Here is a 14,617-nt window from a genome sequence, read left to right as displayed (position 1 = left end):
GCACTAAATTCAAATTATCAAATAATTTTGTCAACATTTTGACTATTTAAGTCAAAATTATGACATCGGAAGTGAAAAAGTGTGATTTAGTACCTCATAATTTTGATTTATTAACTCAAAATTAAAGTTATAACCAAATTTGTAAGCAAACCCCTGAATGTGCACCTTAATTGAAAGAAGTACCTGTATTGCTATTTTGGTTTGTAACCCTTAAAAACTTTAATTCTGACTTTGAAAGTCAGAGTTATGAAATACCAAGTCAAAATCGAGAAAATAAGCAAAATTAGGACTTTAAAAATCAAACTTAATGTAATTCTAACTTTTATTTAACCAGTTAAGTCCCATTAAAGTGCTCTTTGGCAAAGATGGCAGCAGAAACAGTTCGGAGTATCAAAACAAAAACAGGTTTAAACAAAACAGTTTAAACACTAACAAACAGAACAGCAAGAGACAAAGGATTTAATTTAATTTACATTAAATTTGTTTAATTTCCTTTTGCAGATTATTCCAGTGGTTCTCTGTCCTTCCAATACAATTATAGGAAGACAAAAGTTTGTCTTTTTCTGAGTCAAAGTAATAATAAAAATTATAAGTTAAAAAAAAACAACAGATAAAAAGAATAAATACCTGATTACTATCTCATAATTTTGACGTACCTCCAGTTCTTTTATTGTCGTCTTTCCAAACAGTTTGTGTGTTTATCTGTTTCTTGGCCTAAACGGGCTTCCATACAGTGAGACTGTTTATTATAACAGTATAATCTGTTTCCTGACATCACGGCCCGGTTACTCAGGTGCGTTACATCCAGAGATATACAGGTAAAAAGGGGAAAACGTGTATTTTGTTTGCTGCGCTGCGTGTAGTTAGTTTATTAAAACACAAATTAATTCAACAACATCAAGCCGGAAGTTAAACCAGATTAGATTTCACAACTAGATTTTGACCCCTCTCACACAAACGGGGCGTAAAGGTGGGGAACAGCCGCTCAAAGCCCTTTTCCTTCCAGATGATTCTGTGCTTTCGTGCATTTTCATCAGCTTTTAATAAAAATCCCCACAGAGCGATTCACGGCGAAGCTGCGGCTTCGAGGCGAAACACTCTGCAAACAATCCCACACAACGGCTCCCGGGAACATCGCTCCACAAATCGGCACTCGTGTCGTTCGGATCCGTGCGTTTTATTACTGCAGAAGAAGAAGAAGAAGGAAAAGAAGAAGAACAAACAGTCAGATGAAACCGCGGCGGACGTCAGCGGCTCGCCCTCTCGTCGGTCGGACTCTGCGGAAGTTGCTCGGAGGTCTCCCGTCGAGGTCCTGCAGCAGGCCGACGGGGTCGAAGCGAGGGCGGGGGAGGGTCAGCCTCTGGTCGTACTCGCCCCCGATGATGCCGGGCAGCGGGGGGTGGAGGGGCACGGGGACGGGGTTGAAGATGTCCCGGGGGTTTCGGTGGTAAGGAGGGAGGGAGTGGTGGCGAGCCTCGCGTCGCAGCTCCAAACGGATCTTAAAGAAGCGTTTGTAAAGCTGACGAGAGAAATAAAAAGTCAGAATCAACATTTAATCTGTTTCCACAACGACAAAACGGCTGAGAAATAAATGTGGCTTAAACATTTGCTTGAATAATTGTGCAATATCCGTGTAATACTCGTGCAATATTTAGCTTTTTCCTATTTATTATTCACACCTCCATTACTGCTGTTGCAATACTACTTATTACTTATATTATTATACCAGTAAACCCACCTGGTACTTAATGTATTTTCTGACCTGTTTTTATAGTTTTATAGTGTATTATATTATATTGTTTGCTAGTACTTCCTCCTGTGTGCACTGACGTAAAGGCGAGCTGCTGTAACAAAGAGTTTCCCTTCAGGATCAATAAAGTGTTTCTGGTTCTGATTTAACTGCTGAGATCTGCACGTGTCTGCCTCCTGGTGGTGACTAGATTACAGATCATTTATTAAAAAGGAGAAGCTGAACTGAAACGATCAGCTGATCAGTTAATGGGCAGAAAATGAAGCGATCAGAACTGATTCATTGTTTAAACGCTGGAAACTGAATATCTTTAAATAGTTTGGGACTGTTTTTCAGGCAAACTTGGGATAAAATATCCAACACATTCATGTTCTGCAATATATTAAGTGTTTGTTTGTTTTAATGGGGTTTCTGTGAAGACTAACATTATGGGTGCCCCCATATCATAAATCCAGGTGCTCTTTAAGGGACACGTTCATATATTAAAATACACAAAGAGGTTTTTTTAAGCATGAATTCCTTCACTGAAACATTAAAACCCTTTAAAGGTAGAAATTAAGGGGGGGCTTCATGTTATTTTGGGTCCGTTACCCCTTAAACCAGGCCGACGATCCATTAAAAACAACATAATCTAAGTTTGGGGTTAGTTAACGGATACATGAATGGATTTCTATCAGGGCGGAGGTGTGAGGGATTATGTGCAGATTATGGGGTTTTTAGTTAGTAAATAGCGTCACTCAGTCAGTGTTAAGGGGTGTTTCAGCTTCTCATATACCTCTGCGTGGATTAAGGGGTTTTTAAAGCGGCTAAAATGTATATTTTCATAATAACAATGTGCGTTTCAGGGTTAAGATGTACTGAACAGCCATTACTGACGTTTCACTGTTGCTTTTTAGCTCTTAAAAACCTTAAACTGCACAGATAATCCGTTAAAATAGCTTTATTACATCATTATAAATGGGTAACGTAATTAAATGTGAAGGGTAAACAACAACAAGGGGTTCAGTTTAATAATGAATGAACTGGTTTACAGACATCGCCCGAGCTGTGCGGCCTCCTGATGAGCATTTTTCACTATTTTTAGATGTTTTATATAAAAATATTTACGTTGATTTATTGATTGGGTGTCTTACAGTTAATCTAAGTTGTGTTTACTGTTTGGTGAGCCGCTCACCTCTTTCCAGTCTGTGTCTCTGGGTCTGCCGGGATCTGAATCTGAACCACAACACGGACGACGTTAACGATCTCACCCACAAAGACACACGTTTTTCTTTCTGTACTTAAACGCCTCGACGGCGGCGCAAACATCACCTGTGAAGTCTCTGCGGTACAGGTGTCTCCACAGCGCGGAGTCGGCCGTGGCGGTGTTAAAGTGCCTGCAGACCGAAGACAGTCTCACCACGGAGCCGACGTCCAGCAGTCTGAGGACTCTGAGGAGGAGCTCCGGAGGAAGAGCCGCCAGGCCGAACGCCGCCGGCAGAGCCATCGCTGGGAACACAGAGACATCGGAGACTCAGCGGCGACCTCAGCGCCCCCCCAGCTCACTAAAGCTCATATTCTAACTCAGTGCTGTCCTGAAGTTCGAGGTAACGTCTGGCAGCTTTAGTTACGGGGATAAATAAAGTATCTGTCTGTCTAACTAATTCAAAATGCGTCACTTTGACTGAAAGACTCTACATGTCGTGCTCTCAGAGCAGCGAGACGGGTCCGTACCTTCTCTGGCGGCGGCGATCAGCGGGTACGCCAGCTGGTCTTTGAAGGTTCGGGACAGTTTGTTCAGGTCTTTGAAAGCCGCAGCCGCACTTTCTCCTGAACAACAGAGACAGAGAGTTATTCACAGAAGCTCCGACGCCGGGTTGGTGTCACATCGGCCGATCGGAGCTCTCTACCTGGCCACTCGTCGGTCACGTAGCCGGATGGATTCAGACACAGTTTGCGGACCGCGTCGACTGTTTGGTTCACCTTCAGAGTCGCTGCGGGAAGAGGAAACAGGTCAGAGACACGGCAGAGGTGTTTCAAGATACGTTTTCCATTGTTATGATATCTTTAATGTTACAAGAAATAAAAATCTTTGTGAAAGTCTGAAGTAAAATAAAATGACGACAAGGTTCAAGGGATCGATTAGTTGTTTCCCCCCCGACTCCAAAGCTGCCCCGTAAAACTACAAATCCAGACACAGAGCTTTTCCAAACTGTTCTCCACAGGGTGTAAATCTTAACAGATAAGCTGCCCAACACTCATCATCACGTAGCGTCACATCAGTCGATGTGAGGGGCGAGCGTCTCCTCCGACCTCTCGGTTGAAATGTGGATGTATCCGTTAACCCGGATCGTGAAATAACGGTAATAAACTCACCGTTAATGACGAGCACGGGGGCCATGCACACAGCTACCACCATGGCGAGGCTGTTCTCACACAGAGGATGAGTGTACTGCAGTTTGTAGACTCCGCCTGCCGACCTCCACCCTGCGGGCATCTCACCCGCCTTCATCTCACAGCCCTGAACACACACACACACACAGCGTATTTCATCCATCGGCCGCAAGACTTCAGTCCATAAGGTTCTGCAGTGAGAAGCCCGCAGCCTCACCTGAGGAACAAACCCGGTTTCGAGCATCAGCAGGTGTCCGGCCACCACGACGGCGTCGCTGGGACTCGCGGTTTGGGCCGAGTGGTAGAGGAGCTCCAGGGAGAGGGGAGCCTGCCGCTCCTCCGCCTCGCTGCACAGCATGGGCTCCCAGCCGGAGGCCGGAGGTCCGGACTCTGCAGGGCCGCTGCCGGGCTGCTGGTCACAGACACGTGTAAACACAACCGCGCTGAGCAACACGTACCATCGGTTTGGAGGAGATGTGAGTGGAAACATTACAAATATATTCAAAAACATTTAACCTTTAACATGAGAAACAAGCTCGCCAACACTGTCACACTTCAATCTGTGTGTGTGTGTGTGTGTGTGTGTGTGTGTGTGTGTGTGTGCGTTCTTTTAACACTTGCGTGCACTTGTGCTTCACGTACCCGTGTGAGCCACGCCTCTTTGCCGATAAAGTTTTTCTGATTAACGCATTTTGGGAGAATAAACGTGTGACCGTGAGAGGCATTTCAGCTCGTGGGATTGGTGAGGACAGCGAGGAAACACACGCATCAGCTTCACTGCAAACAACGAGGACAACGCCGCAGACGTGACGGACACGAGGACAGTTCCCGCTTCCGTGTTTGCTCTTGTGAAAAGTCTTTACGTGGTCACCTCAGTTCATAATAACATAAAGCAGTTCCTGACCTCCGAGCTTCTGCTGAACAGTTTAGACTCCTCACTTTAACAGCTGATTTTTAACTTGATTTGAGCTGTTTAAAGTTAAACTTTGTTGGTTCTTCTGACTCTTTTCAAGTCTGAAAATTGGATTTGTTATATATGTATTTTCCACACAGTAAATTATGTATCGTGGTTTATAACGAAGCTTGGTTTAGAAAATCCTTAATTTTATACAGTTTTGCAACTGACTTTGAGATGTTTGCTTTGGTGTAATTTATATGTGGTTTGTAATTTCAGACACTCGAGGTTTAGAAGGAACTTTCTGATCAAAGTCAACAAGATGATCAATCTGACCAGATGTTCGACGACCTGCAGAAAGTTTGCCCTTGTGGTTGGCGGCTTGTTCAGATCTGTCTCTGCGTGCTGTGACGTTTCAGATAGACACGTTTTAATGATGATGCGTTCAGAGAAACGACTCGGCGTTAGACGCGCTGAGTTTACTGTCGGGGTTCAGGGTTCATCAACACGACAAGTCCGAACAGATTGAGTCCGACGCGCAGCTCTTTGACTTCATACTGGATTTTCTTTCAAATTATTCACACGCACGCTTCACTGACAAACCACTTTCACTTTGTTCCTTAATGTGTTCACTGACGCCACGATGAAAACTGAGACGACTTAGATCTTTTTCACATATAATATCCATTTTTAAAGACAAACCGGACTGAATCCTATTTAATTTTTAGCATAAGAACAGATTTTACTTAAATTTGATGAAAAGTTAATGGAGTTTGGTGGAAAGATGCCTATTTCTACAACAAGTCATCATTGAACATTTTTGCATTTTTCTCATGAACTACTGCTTTTACTTGCATGAAAATAATCTGCCATCACTTTGTGTATTTTGCGTACGAGTGTGGATCAGTTTATATCAAATCAATGCTAGAGCTCGACTTCTCCGGTTCAAAGTGATCCGTACTCTACATTACTCCAAAAACATTACTTTTTCTATCGGTTTCACCTTTCTGTAATAAATATAAAGCATCAGAGGGCCCACACTTTGAATCAGTTTTCAAACCTTCCATTAAATAACGTCATGTTTTAACTGTCTAACTGTCTGCGTGAGCATGTTTTATTGTTTTTTAATGGCTACTTTAACACCTGGCAGTTAAAAATGGGCCTTTTGTAACGCTGGCACATTTACAGTGATCATCGTCCCTGAGAAGAAACTAATAAAAGAAAAATGATGAAAACCAATCTAGCCAACTATTTATTGTTTTTAGATCAACCCAATTTATCATTAAAGAAATTGTTTAAACACTAAACGAATAATTACATAATATAATAAAAGATTACATTTTGGGGCTTTTTCCCTTTATTTGATAGGAGCAGCTGAAGAGAGACATCTTTTAACTCACTTCTCAAAACTGATCTTTTCAAAAAAGCCTTTTGTTAATGTTTAACACGTCTTATCTGTTTTATTATCATTATTGTTTTGATCTTTATATATATATATATATATATATATATATATATATATATATATATATATATATATATATATTATATTATTGTTGGGTATTTTATTCCATTTTATTTTTGTATTATTTTTATTGTCAAGTTTTTATTTTCCTCGTTGCCTCCTGAAATGTTTGAATCCTGGTTCAACCATGTAAAACACTTGGAACTGTGTGCTGTATAAATAAAGTGTATTATTATTATTATTATTATTATTATTATTATTATTAATAATAATAATAATAATAATAAATGTAGTGAGCAGGACATTTTACAGTGTAAAAATACTGTAAACTTGTCCGTGCTCTCTGATGGACAAACAGTGACATCTTCTTATTGGTTAACGTTTGTTATGATATATATATATATATATATATATATATATATATATATATATATAGATATATATATATATATATATAGATAGATAGATAGATAGATAGATAGATATATATATATATATATAGATATATATAGATATATATATATATATAGATATATATATATATCTATATATATATATATATATATATATATATATATATATATATATATATATATATATATATATATATATATATATAGATATATAGATATAGATATAGATATATAGATATATAGATATATATATATATATAGATATATAGATATATAGATAGATATAGATAGATATATAGATATAGATACATATCTATATCATATCTACTGATATGATATAGATATAGATACACACACACAGACTGTTGTAACTGTAACTGGACCCTTATTTCACTTTCTGTTTCTTGTCAACGTTTGATCTAATTTATCTGAAATTGTTAAATTAAATCACGTCTGCTGAAGGTGACATGATCTTCTCTCTAAGGAGCAGCTGCTGAGCTTCAACAGAAAGTTACTCAAGTGCTCTTACTTCCGTATAATTTTGAGGTACTTGTACTTTACTTGAGTATTTCCATTTTCAGCCACTTTATACTTCTGCTGCACCACATCTCACATAAGACTAATAATACAAAAGATAATCAACAAATAAATTATGATGTATTATTATAGATTACAATAAAACTTTATTGATCCTGGGAAATCCACGAGCCACCCAGCAGAATACATTCAAAAATACATACTTTTGTACTTTTACTTAAGTACAATTTTGAATGCAGGACTTGTAGAGTATTTCCACTCTGCGGTGTTACTACGTTTACTGAAGTGAAAGATCTGAGATGGACAGGTTCCACTCACCTGGTTGGACGTCATGGCAGCAGCCTGTCGGGTCTGTTGGTTCTGCTGTTGCCTCTGGGTCTCTGTTCTGCTGCTCGTGGGGTTGGTGGAGGCGGTGGAGGCGGTGGAGGCGGCGGAGGCGGCGGCTGCAGATTCAGGCAGGACGACGCAGATCAAATCTCCGGAGACGATGCCGCAGGACGCCAGAGTCTGACCGGTGTCCGACAGAAGCTCCGAGCCGTTCAGAGACAAACTGAACTCTGTTTCTGCACTGAGAGAGAAATTACCATGCCGATTTATAATAATACATGTATATTTACAAGAAAATAACAAACACATCAGCTTATACAGATACTACACAAAAAACACAACATTCAGACACAGAAAGAAAGACAACGGAATAAAAGAGACACGGAAACAAAAGAGATAAAAATTTAAATAAAACAATCCTTAAATACAGTATATTCTGTAAAAAACATACAGAATAATAATTATCATAAAAACATAAATAACAATATTGATCTTTGAGAGCTTTGTTCTTTTTTTCTAAAGCAAGTAAAACATCTCTGTCTTTGAATAATCAGTATTTAATTAGAAACTGTTCCTGTTAATAGTTTATTAATAGTCTAACAGAACGTGGGTCCCGGACTCAGGGCTGGCGTCTGACCTGAGTCCGTGAGAAGGCAAAACTGTCCCCCTGATGTGATCTACGAGCGCTGTCAGACTGGGTTCTTCTCCCGGTAACTCCACCCTGCTGGTCTGCCGGTTGATCCGAACCCGCAGCTTCATGCTGTAGACGGCAAGTGAACGAACACGAACAGACTTAACAAGAATAAACCAAACAGATCAACCACAACCTTTTTTTTTTTTTTTTTTTTTTTTTACTTACACAAGAAACTAAATAAAGTACTGGTTCTACTGCTGATATGGACGAGAGAGTTATCATCCTGTTTTTATTTATGGTGGGGGATCGAAGTTGCTCTACTGCTCATTTAAATGTGATAATATTATGTAGAGTTATGGTACTAGACGACTTTATGAGTTATTGTGTATTGGTGTTTGTTGCAGTCCACATACTTTTGGCCACATATCATACCTAATATTATACCTTCATCTGTTTTCTTGTTTGTTTTTGTTTTTTTTTACAAACGAACAGGAGTAGGGCTAGTGCAAAACCTGACGCACAGATTTCATAAGAATTTGATGGAAACTTAATGGAGTTTGGTGGACAGATGCCGATTTCTAAAACAGAGCATCTTTGAACATCTTTGTATTTTCTCATGAACTATTACTCTTACTTGAATGAAAATAATCTGCCACATGTATTACACGATCGCCCATCACTGTGTGTACATTTACAGCATTTAGATACACTACATTTAGAGCACTGTCATGTTGAAACATGATCAATCTTCCCCAAACTGCAAGCATAATGCTGTCCAAAATATAACTGTATGCTGCTAAGATTTCCCTTTATTGGAACTAAGGGGTCTTGACCAGACCATGAAAAATAGACCCAGACCAAAAGTACACTAAAGTATGTGCACAGGGGTGTCCACAAACTTTTGGCCTTATAGCGTACTTGATATTTCTGTTTTTACAAACAACAAACAATCATGTTTGCATTTTTTGCAGGATAGCTCAAAACCGTTTTAACAGATTTCACTAAACTTTGTTAAAAAGTTAATAGAGTTTGGTGGAAAGATGCCTGTTCCTACAACACATCATCTGCAAGCATGTGTGTCTTTTCTTATGAACTACTGCTCTTACTAGATAGGAGTGTGTCCACATACTTTTGGCCTTATAGCATACCCGATATCACACCTACATCTGTTTGTTTTTTTTTTACAAAAAAAAAACTGAATCCTGTTTTTCTTTTTAGCACAATACCTCAAAATGACACTTTTCACTAAAATTTGGCAGAAAGTTAATGGAGTTTGGTGGAAAGATATCCATTTCTACACCAGACCATCTTCGAAAAGCTGTGTATTTTTCTCATGAACTACAACTACTTGAATGAAAATAATCTTACATATATACCGTATAATTGTCCATTACTATGTACTAAGTTATCCTCCTGATAGGACCTAAAACAAAAACTCCACGAGTCATTAATTTGCTCTTTTTCTGGATGAACGTTTAGCTGATTAAAGCACAAAATCCCACCAGAAATCTCCATTTTTATTTTTTTGACGAGTCATTAACGTTGCTTTCCGTGTTGGGAGAACTGCAGCTTTGTGTTGGCCTGAAACCAGACTGAGTTTTCTAATTCAGCCCGAAATTCAGATTAAAATAAACTTTAATTTTCCGTTAACTAACGTTAGGAACCGATAGTTTGGCTGACAACAAAACCATCAACACGTTAGATAAATAAATACAGCAAAATAAATACAGCGAGACAGAAACAGATTCAAGAAATCCAGCACAAGTCTGACATAAAATGCTTATTATTTGAGAAGAAATTAAACGTTTCGTTTTCGTTTCTAGTCAAGAGTCTGGACGTTAGCTAACTGCGTAACAGTGGAGCTTGCTAGTTAACTTAGCGTTAACTAGCTTAAGGTTAGTTGACTTTAAGCAACGTTGCGGTGATGAAAGCAGTCAGAGCTTCAAAGCCAAACAGAAAAACACTTACATGATGAATTAAAGTAATTATATCCAGGTCGTTTTTAAGACACTTCTCCGATAAATCGCGCTGTAAACACAAACTAGCCGAGTCAAAGCTAGCGCAGCTAAACAGGCAACTTCCGCTTTTCAAAATAAAGATTTTCAAAATAAAACCCGCGTTAGCGTGTTTCAAAATACAGAAGTGGAAAAATACTGACCTCATATTTATGCTAATTTCAAAACAACTCTGAACTCATAAAAGGCCTAAAACTATATTAGAGTGAATTTCATTGATGGAACCTCTGTAAGAACTTATTTGTAGGCAATTCAAAGTTCTTAACATAAGACACAAAATGGCATTTAAGTCAAAATATAAAAGAAACACGTGAAGATATGAAAAGAGTCAATTTAAGTAGAATGAAAATATGTCTTTAAATATGTGACCTGTGATATAAATTTCAGTACCCTGTTGTGACTGAGTTTGAGGGTTCATTCATGAAAATAAAAAAAATAAATCGTATCACTTATTTGCTCAGTTGCCATGGAGATGGTTTAATTGCCAACACGTGACCTAAAGCTGTAATTCTGGTCACGTGATTTTGTATAGTTTTCACTTATTAGTATTTTTTAACTGCAAGTCTACAATTGTTATTAATATTTGTATCTTATCTTAGTTATCTGTATATATTTTAATAGCCAATTTCTGTTTTATGATTATTTTGTTTGTTTGTTTTATTGTTTACCATATCATGTTTCACTGTTGACAGTGTGATAAACATGTTCCACCAACTGTACTGTAAATTTGTTCAATAAAAATAAAAATAAAAACTTTGTCCTTCACCCTCCGCGGGTGGTCTCGTCCTCCGAGCTCGGGTCCTCTACCAGAGGCCTGGGAGCTTGAGGGTTCTGCGCAGTATCTTTGCTGTTCCCAGTACTGCACTCTTCTGGACCGAGATGTCTGGTGTTCTTCCAGGGATCTGCTGTAGCCACTCCTCCAGTTTGGGGTCGCTGCCCAGTGTGCTCCGATGACCACGGGCACCACTGTGGCCTTCACCTTCCAGGCCTTCTCCAGCTCTTCTCTGAGCCCTGGTACTTCTCTAGTTTCTCATGTTCCTTTTTCCTGATGTTGCCATCGCTTGGTGTCGCCACATCAACCACAACGGCTTTCCTCTGCTGTTTGTCCACCACCACGATGTCAGGCTGGTTCTCCATCACCATTCTGTCAGTCTGGATCTGGAAGTCCCACAGGATCTTGGCTCGGTCATTCTCTACCACCTTTGGAGGTGTTTCCCACTGTGACCTCGGGGTTTCCAGTCCATACTCAGTGCAGATGTTCCTGTACACTATGCCAGCCACTTGTTTATGGCGCTCCATGTATGCTTTTCCTGCCAGCATCTTACACCCTGCAGTTATGTGCTGGATTGTCTCAGGGCCTCTTTGCACAGCCTACACCTTGGGTCTTGTCTGGTGCGGTAGATCTGGGCCTCTATTGCTCTGGTGCTCAGGGTCTGCTCCTGTGCAGCCATGATGAGTGCCTCTGTGCTGTCCTTCAGTCCAGCCCGCTCTAGCCATTGGTAGGACTTCTTGATATCAGCCACTTCAGTTATGTTCCGGTGGTACATCCCATGTAGGGGTTTGTCCTCCCATGATGGTCCCTCCTCCAGCACGTCTTCCTCTGTTCCCCATTGCCTGAGACATTCCCTGAGCGCGTCATCTGTTGGAGCCTTATCTTGGATGTACTTGTGGATCTTGGATGTTTCATCCTGGATAGTGCCTCTCACACTCATTAGTCAATGGCCGCCTTCCTTACGGCTAGCATACAGTCTCAGGGTGCTGGATTTGGGATGGAACCCTCCATGCATGGTGAGGAGCTTTCACGTCTTAACGTCTGTGGTCTGTATCTCTTCCTTTGGCCACCTTGTTATTCCTGCAGGGTATATATAAAAGTGTGTGTGTGTTTTTATGGAACAAATTTCAATAAAAAAAACAATATATTTTCAAGGCCAGTCGCCAAACTTCCGGCTGTACTTTGTCTCTGCTCAACTTGACTAAACTGACTTGACTACAACTACGGCGAGCGAGGAGTAGTTTAGTTGTTGGCTAACGTTAACACTCCGACTTAATACAATATTAGTTTTTAACAGCAATTACTGTAAGAGTTCCGCATGTACATCAAAGGAGTCACACAGACGACATTTTTGTTTTGTCCTTTAGGAGGAATGTTTTCGTGCGTCATGCCAAATTAACAACCGCGTTTTGCTGTCAAAACGCTTGCGAGCTTCCGTACCGCTCTGACTGGTGGCACTGGGCATCAGTTGAAACGCAGCATTAAACTCTGTGACATTAAACCTTTTGGGATCCGAACAATGAGTCGAAGTTATAACGATGAGCTGCAGTATCTGGAGAAGATCAGCAGGAACTGCTGGAGGATTAAAAAGGGTTTTGTTCCCAACATGCAGGTGAGACTCTGGACACACTTTCAGCTGCTAACGTGGCTAGCCGGCTAGCCGGTTAGCTTACGGAGCCACAGTTACACAGTCAGTTAGCACACGCTGGATATTTATGTAAACTTTGACCAGGCAGGCACTTCCTTATGAAAATATGACGATAATAAAATCAATGTAGTCACAAGAATCAATTAAATGATCTCCGAAAAACCAAAGTTAAAACCTGCTGACGTTGCTCAGTGATGTAACTATTAGGTATAAAATGTTAGCCGAATTAAAGGGCGGATCCTACTGATAAAATATAATCTAAAAAACATATCTAATTACAGTCTACAGTATGATAGGTAGGCAACCTGAACTACAATTAACAGTTTTTCTAATCGACATCCGATTTTGTTTTCGAGAGATTAAAACCCTGATGGCATGTGTTGTAAAATGATTAATAAATTACCTCGTAATCAAACACTTTGATTGAGATCCCATAAATCTGGTTATTAAAGATTTGTGACAAACAAATGAATAGGATCTATACATAGACTATAAGTAATGTGAGTAAATAATAGAACATATTGTAATTTGTGCTGCCTGGTGAAGACAAAGACAGCTTTCCACATTGCAGCAACTTCCTAACTAGTTAATTTAACCACATCAGGTGGGAGCACCAATCAGATCAATCAGTTAGGAGTGCATAAGGGTTTGTTTGGAATTATTCCCAGCTCATCACACTGTGTGTTGATTTGATTAAACGCAAATTAATGTAGAAATTTGCAACATGTGAGCACAAAACTGAAATAAACTAGATTTTGACACAGCGACCTTCTTTAGGAAGTAAAGCACTGACACGCAGATGAAATTTGGAGCTTCTGGAGGCCCGGGGCGTTTCCCCACCTGGTCATCCAGCCGTCATGTATTAGACAACGTGAAATAGAAATGCGCAGAAAGAAAATATTGATTTCTTTAAAGTACTTTAGTGATGCTTGAAGGAGGCAGATTTGCTCCTTCAGCTCAAAGTGGATTAACCGTGAAAATCGTAGAAAAGGTTTCAGTCGTAGAAAACAACTCAAGAATAGGCAATTTTTTCTGAAAACAGCGTCCAGACGACTACGACTGAAACCTTTTCTACGACAGAGCACTCCTGGACGAATGAGGGAAGACACCGTCTTATTTTGAAGAATTTTGGGCAGAAAACCTTGGATCTGGTTCGGGAACTCGAAAACACAGCCAGGAAATTAGCAGACCCCAGGAACCATCTCCGCTTTAATCTAAGATGCAGGCAGAGCAAGATTATTCCCAAGAGCCTACAGATTAAACCGGCAGTAAAAGGACAAGGAGCAGAGCAGATTTGGACAAGAAACCTGACCCAGATGCTCAGTGAAAGGATCAGGAAAAACAACTCAAGAATAGACAATTTGAAGAACAGAGCAGAATTTTTGCAGAAGAAGTTAACAAGCATTGTCCCAGAAGAAATCCTGAAGAGAGTGATGGATTTTACACAGATAGCACAACATCGGAAGAGCAAGGAACGGCAAATTAAGAAATTTAACATCCTTTTGAATAAGAAGAATCTGGGAAAGGACCAGCACAACAGGAGATCAGGGCCTGAACAAAGGGAGACGTGTGTTGACATAACTATGAAAATGATACGTTGTCATTATAGTTTCTCATTGTATTGAAGCTGCGTGAACATTAAAGCAGTTTTTCTTTCTCTCTCAGGTTGAAGGAAACTTCTACGTGAACGATTCACTGGAGAAACTGATGTTTGAGGAGCTTCGTAACGCCTGTCGAGGAGGAGGTCAGCCGCTGTTCACCTGAGCTCTGTAACCCGCTGAAATCATC

General features: G+C 40.0%; 2 protein-coding genes across 4 annotated transcripts in view; one reads left to right on the top strand and one right to left on the bottom strand.

Annotated features, from left to right (window-relative positions):
• Positions 1-458: 458 nt before the first annotated feature.
• On the bottom strand, positions 459-10,520 carry fbxo7 (F-box protein 7). Of its 2 annotated transcripts, none has more exons than XM_044186041.1 (10): positions 10,363-10,520; positions 8,398-8,520; positions 7,752-8,001; positions 4,341-4,535; positions 4,106-4,250; positions 3,640-3,723; positions 3,464-3,559; positions 3,062-3,238; positions 2,925-2,965; positions 459-1,519 (listed from the first exon to the last, which is right to left on the bottom strand). In XM_044186041.1, the coding sequence occupies exons 2-10, from the start codon at positions 8,517-8,519 to the stop codon at positions 1,226-1,228; spliced, it is 1,404 nt and encodes a 467-aa protein (XP_044041976.1). In that variant the 5' UTR covers position 8,520; positions 10,363-10,520; the 3' UTR covers positions 459-1,225. The 2 variants fall into 2 exon arrangements, with proteins under 2 accessions (XP_044041976.1, XP_044041977.1); XM_044186042.1 differs by having other exon boundaries at positions 4,341-4,532.
• A 2,004-nt stretch (positions 10,521-12,524) lies between these two features.
• The window catches only part of rtcb (RNA 2',3'-cyclic phosphate and 5'-OH ligase), an 11,504-nt gene continuing 9,411 nt past the window's right edge, over positions 12,525-14,617 (top strand). The window contains exons 1-2 of one of the 2 annotated variants that reach the window (XM_044186039.1): positions 12,525-12,793; positions 14,495-14,573. In XM_044186039.1, coding sequence (XP_044041974.1) covers positions 12,701-12,793; positions 14,495-14,573 — 172 coding nt within the window. In that variant the 5' untranslated portion in view covers positions 12,525-12,700. The remainder of the gene's footprint in view (positions 12,794-14,494; positions 14,574-14,617) is intronic. The other variant, XM_044186038.1, reaches the window with a different exon arrangement.

The sequence above is a fragment of the Siniperca chuatsi genome, linkage group LG23, assembly GCF_020085105.1.
Source record: "Siniperca chuatsi isolate FFG_IHB_CAS linkage group LG23, ASM2008510v1, whole genome shotgun sequence".
In the NCBI taxonomy this organism is placed as follows: Eukaryota; Metazoa; Chordata; class Actinopteri; order Centrarchiformes; family Sinipercidae; genus Siniperca; species Siniperca chuatsi.
Note: the sequence above shows the minus strand (reverse complement) of the source record. Positions and strands in the feature narration are given on the sequence as shown.

Bases quoted from the DNA above. Each gene is read 5' to 3' on its own strand.
- fbxo7 (XM_044186041.1), bottom strand. From the start codon at position 8,519: ATGAAGCTGCGGGTTCGGATCAACCGGCAGACCAGCAGGGTGGAGTTA. The intron at 3,560-3,639 runs GTAGAGAGCTCC...TCTGTTGTTCAG, and splicing joins CGTGACCGACGAGTGGCCAG to GAGAAAGTGCGGCTGCGGCT. The intron at 1,520-2,924 runs GTGAGCGGCTCA...TTCTCTCGTCAG, and splicing joins GAGACACAGACTGGAAAGAG to CTTTACAAACGCTTCTTTAA.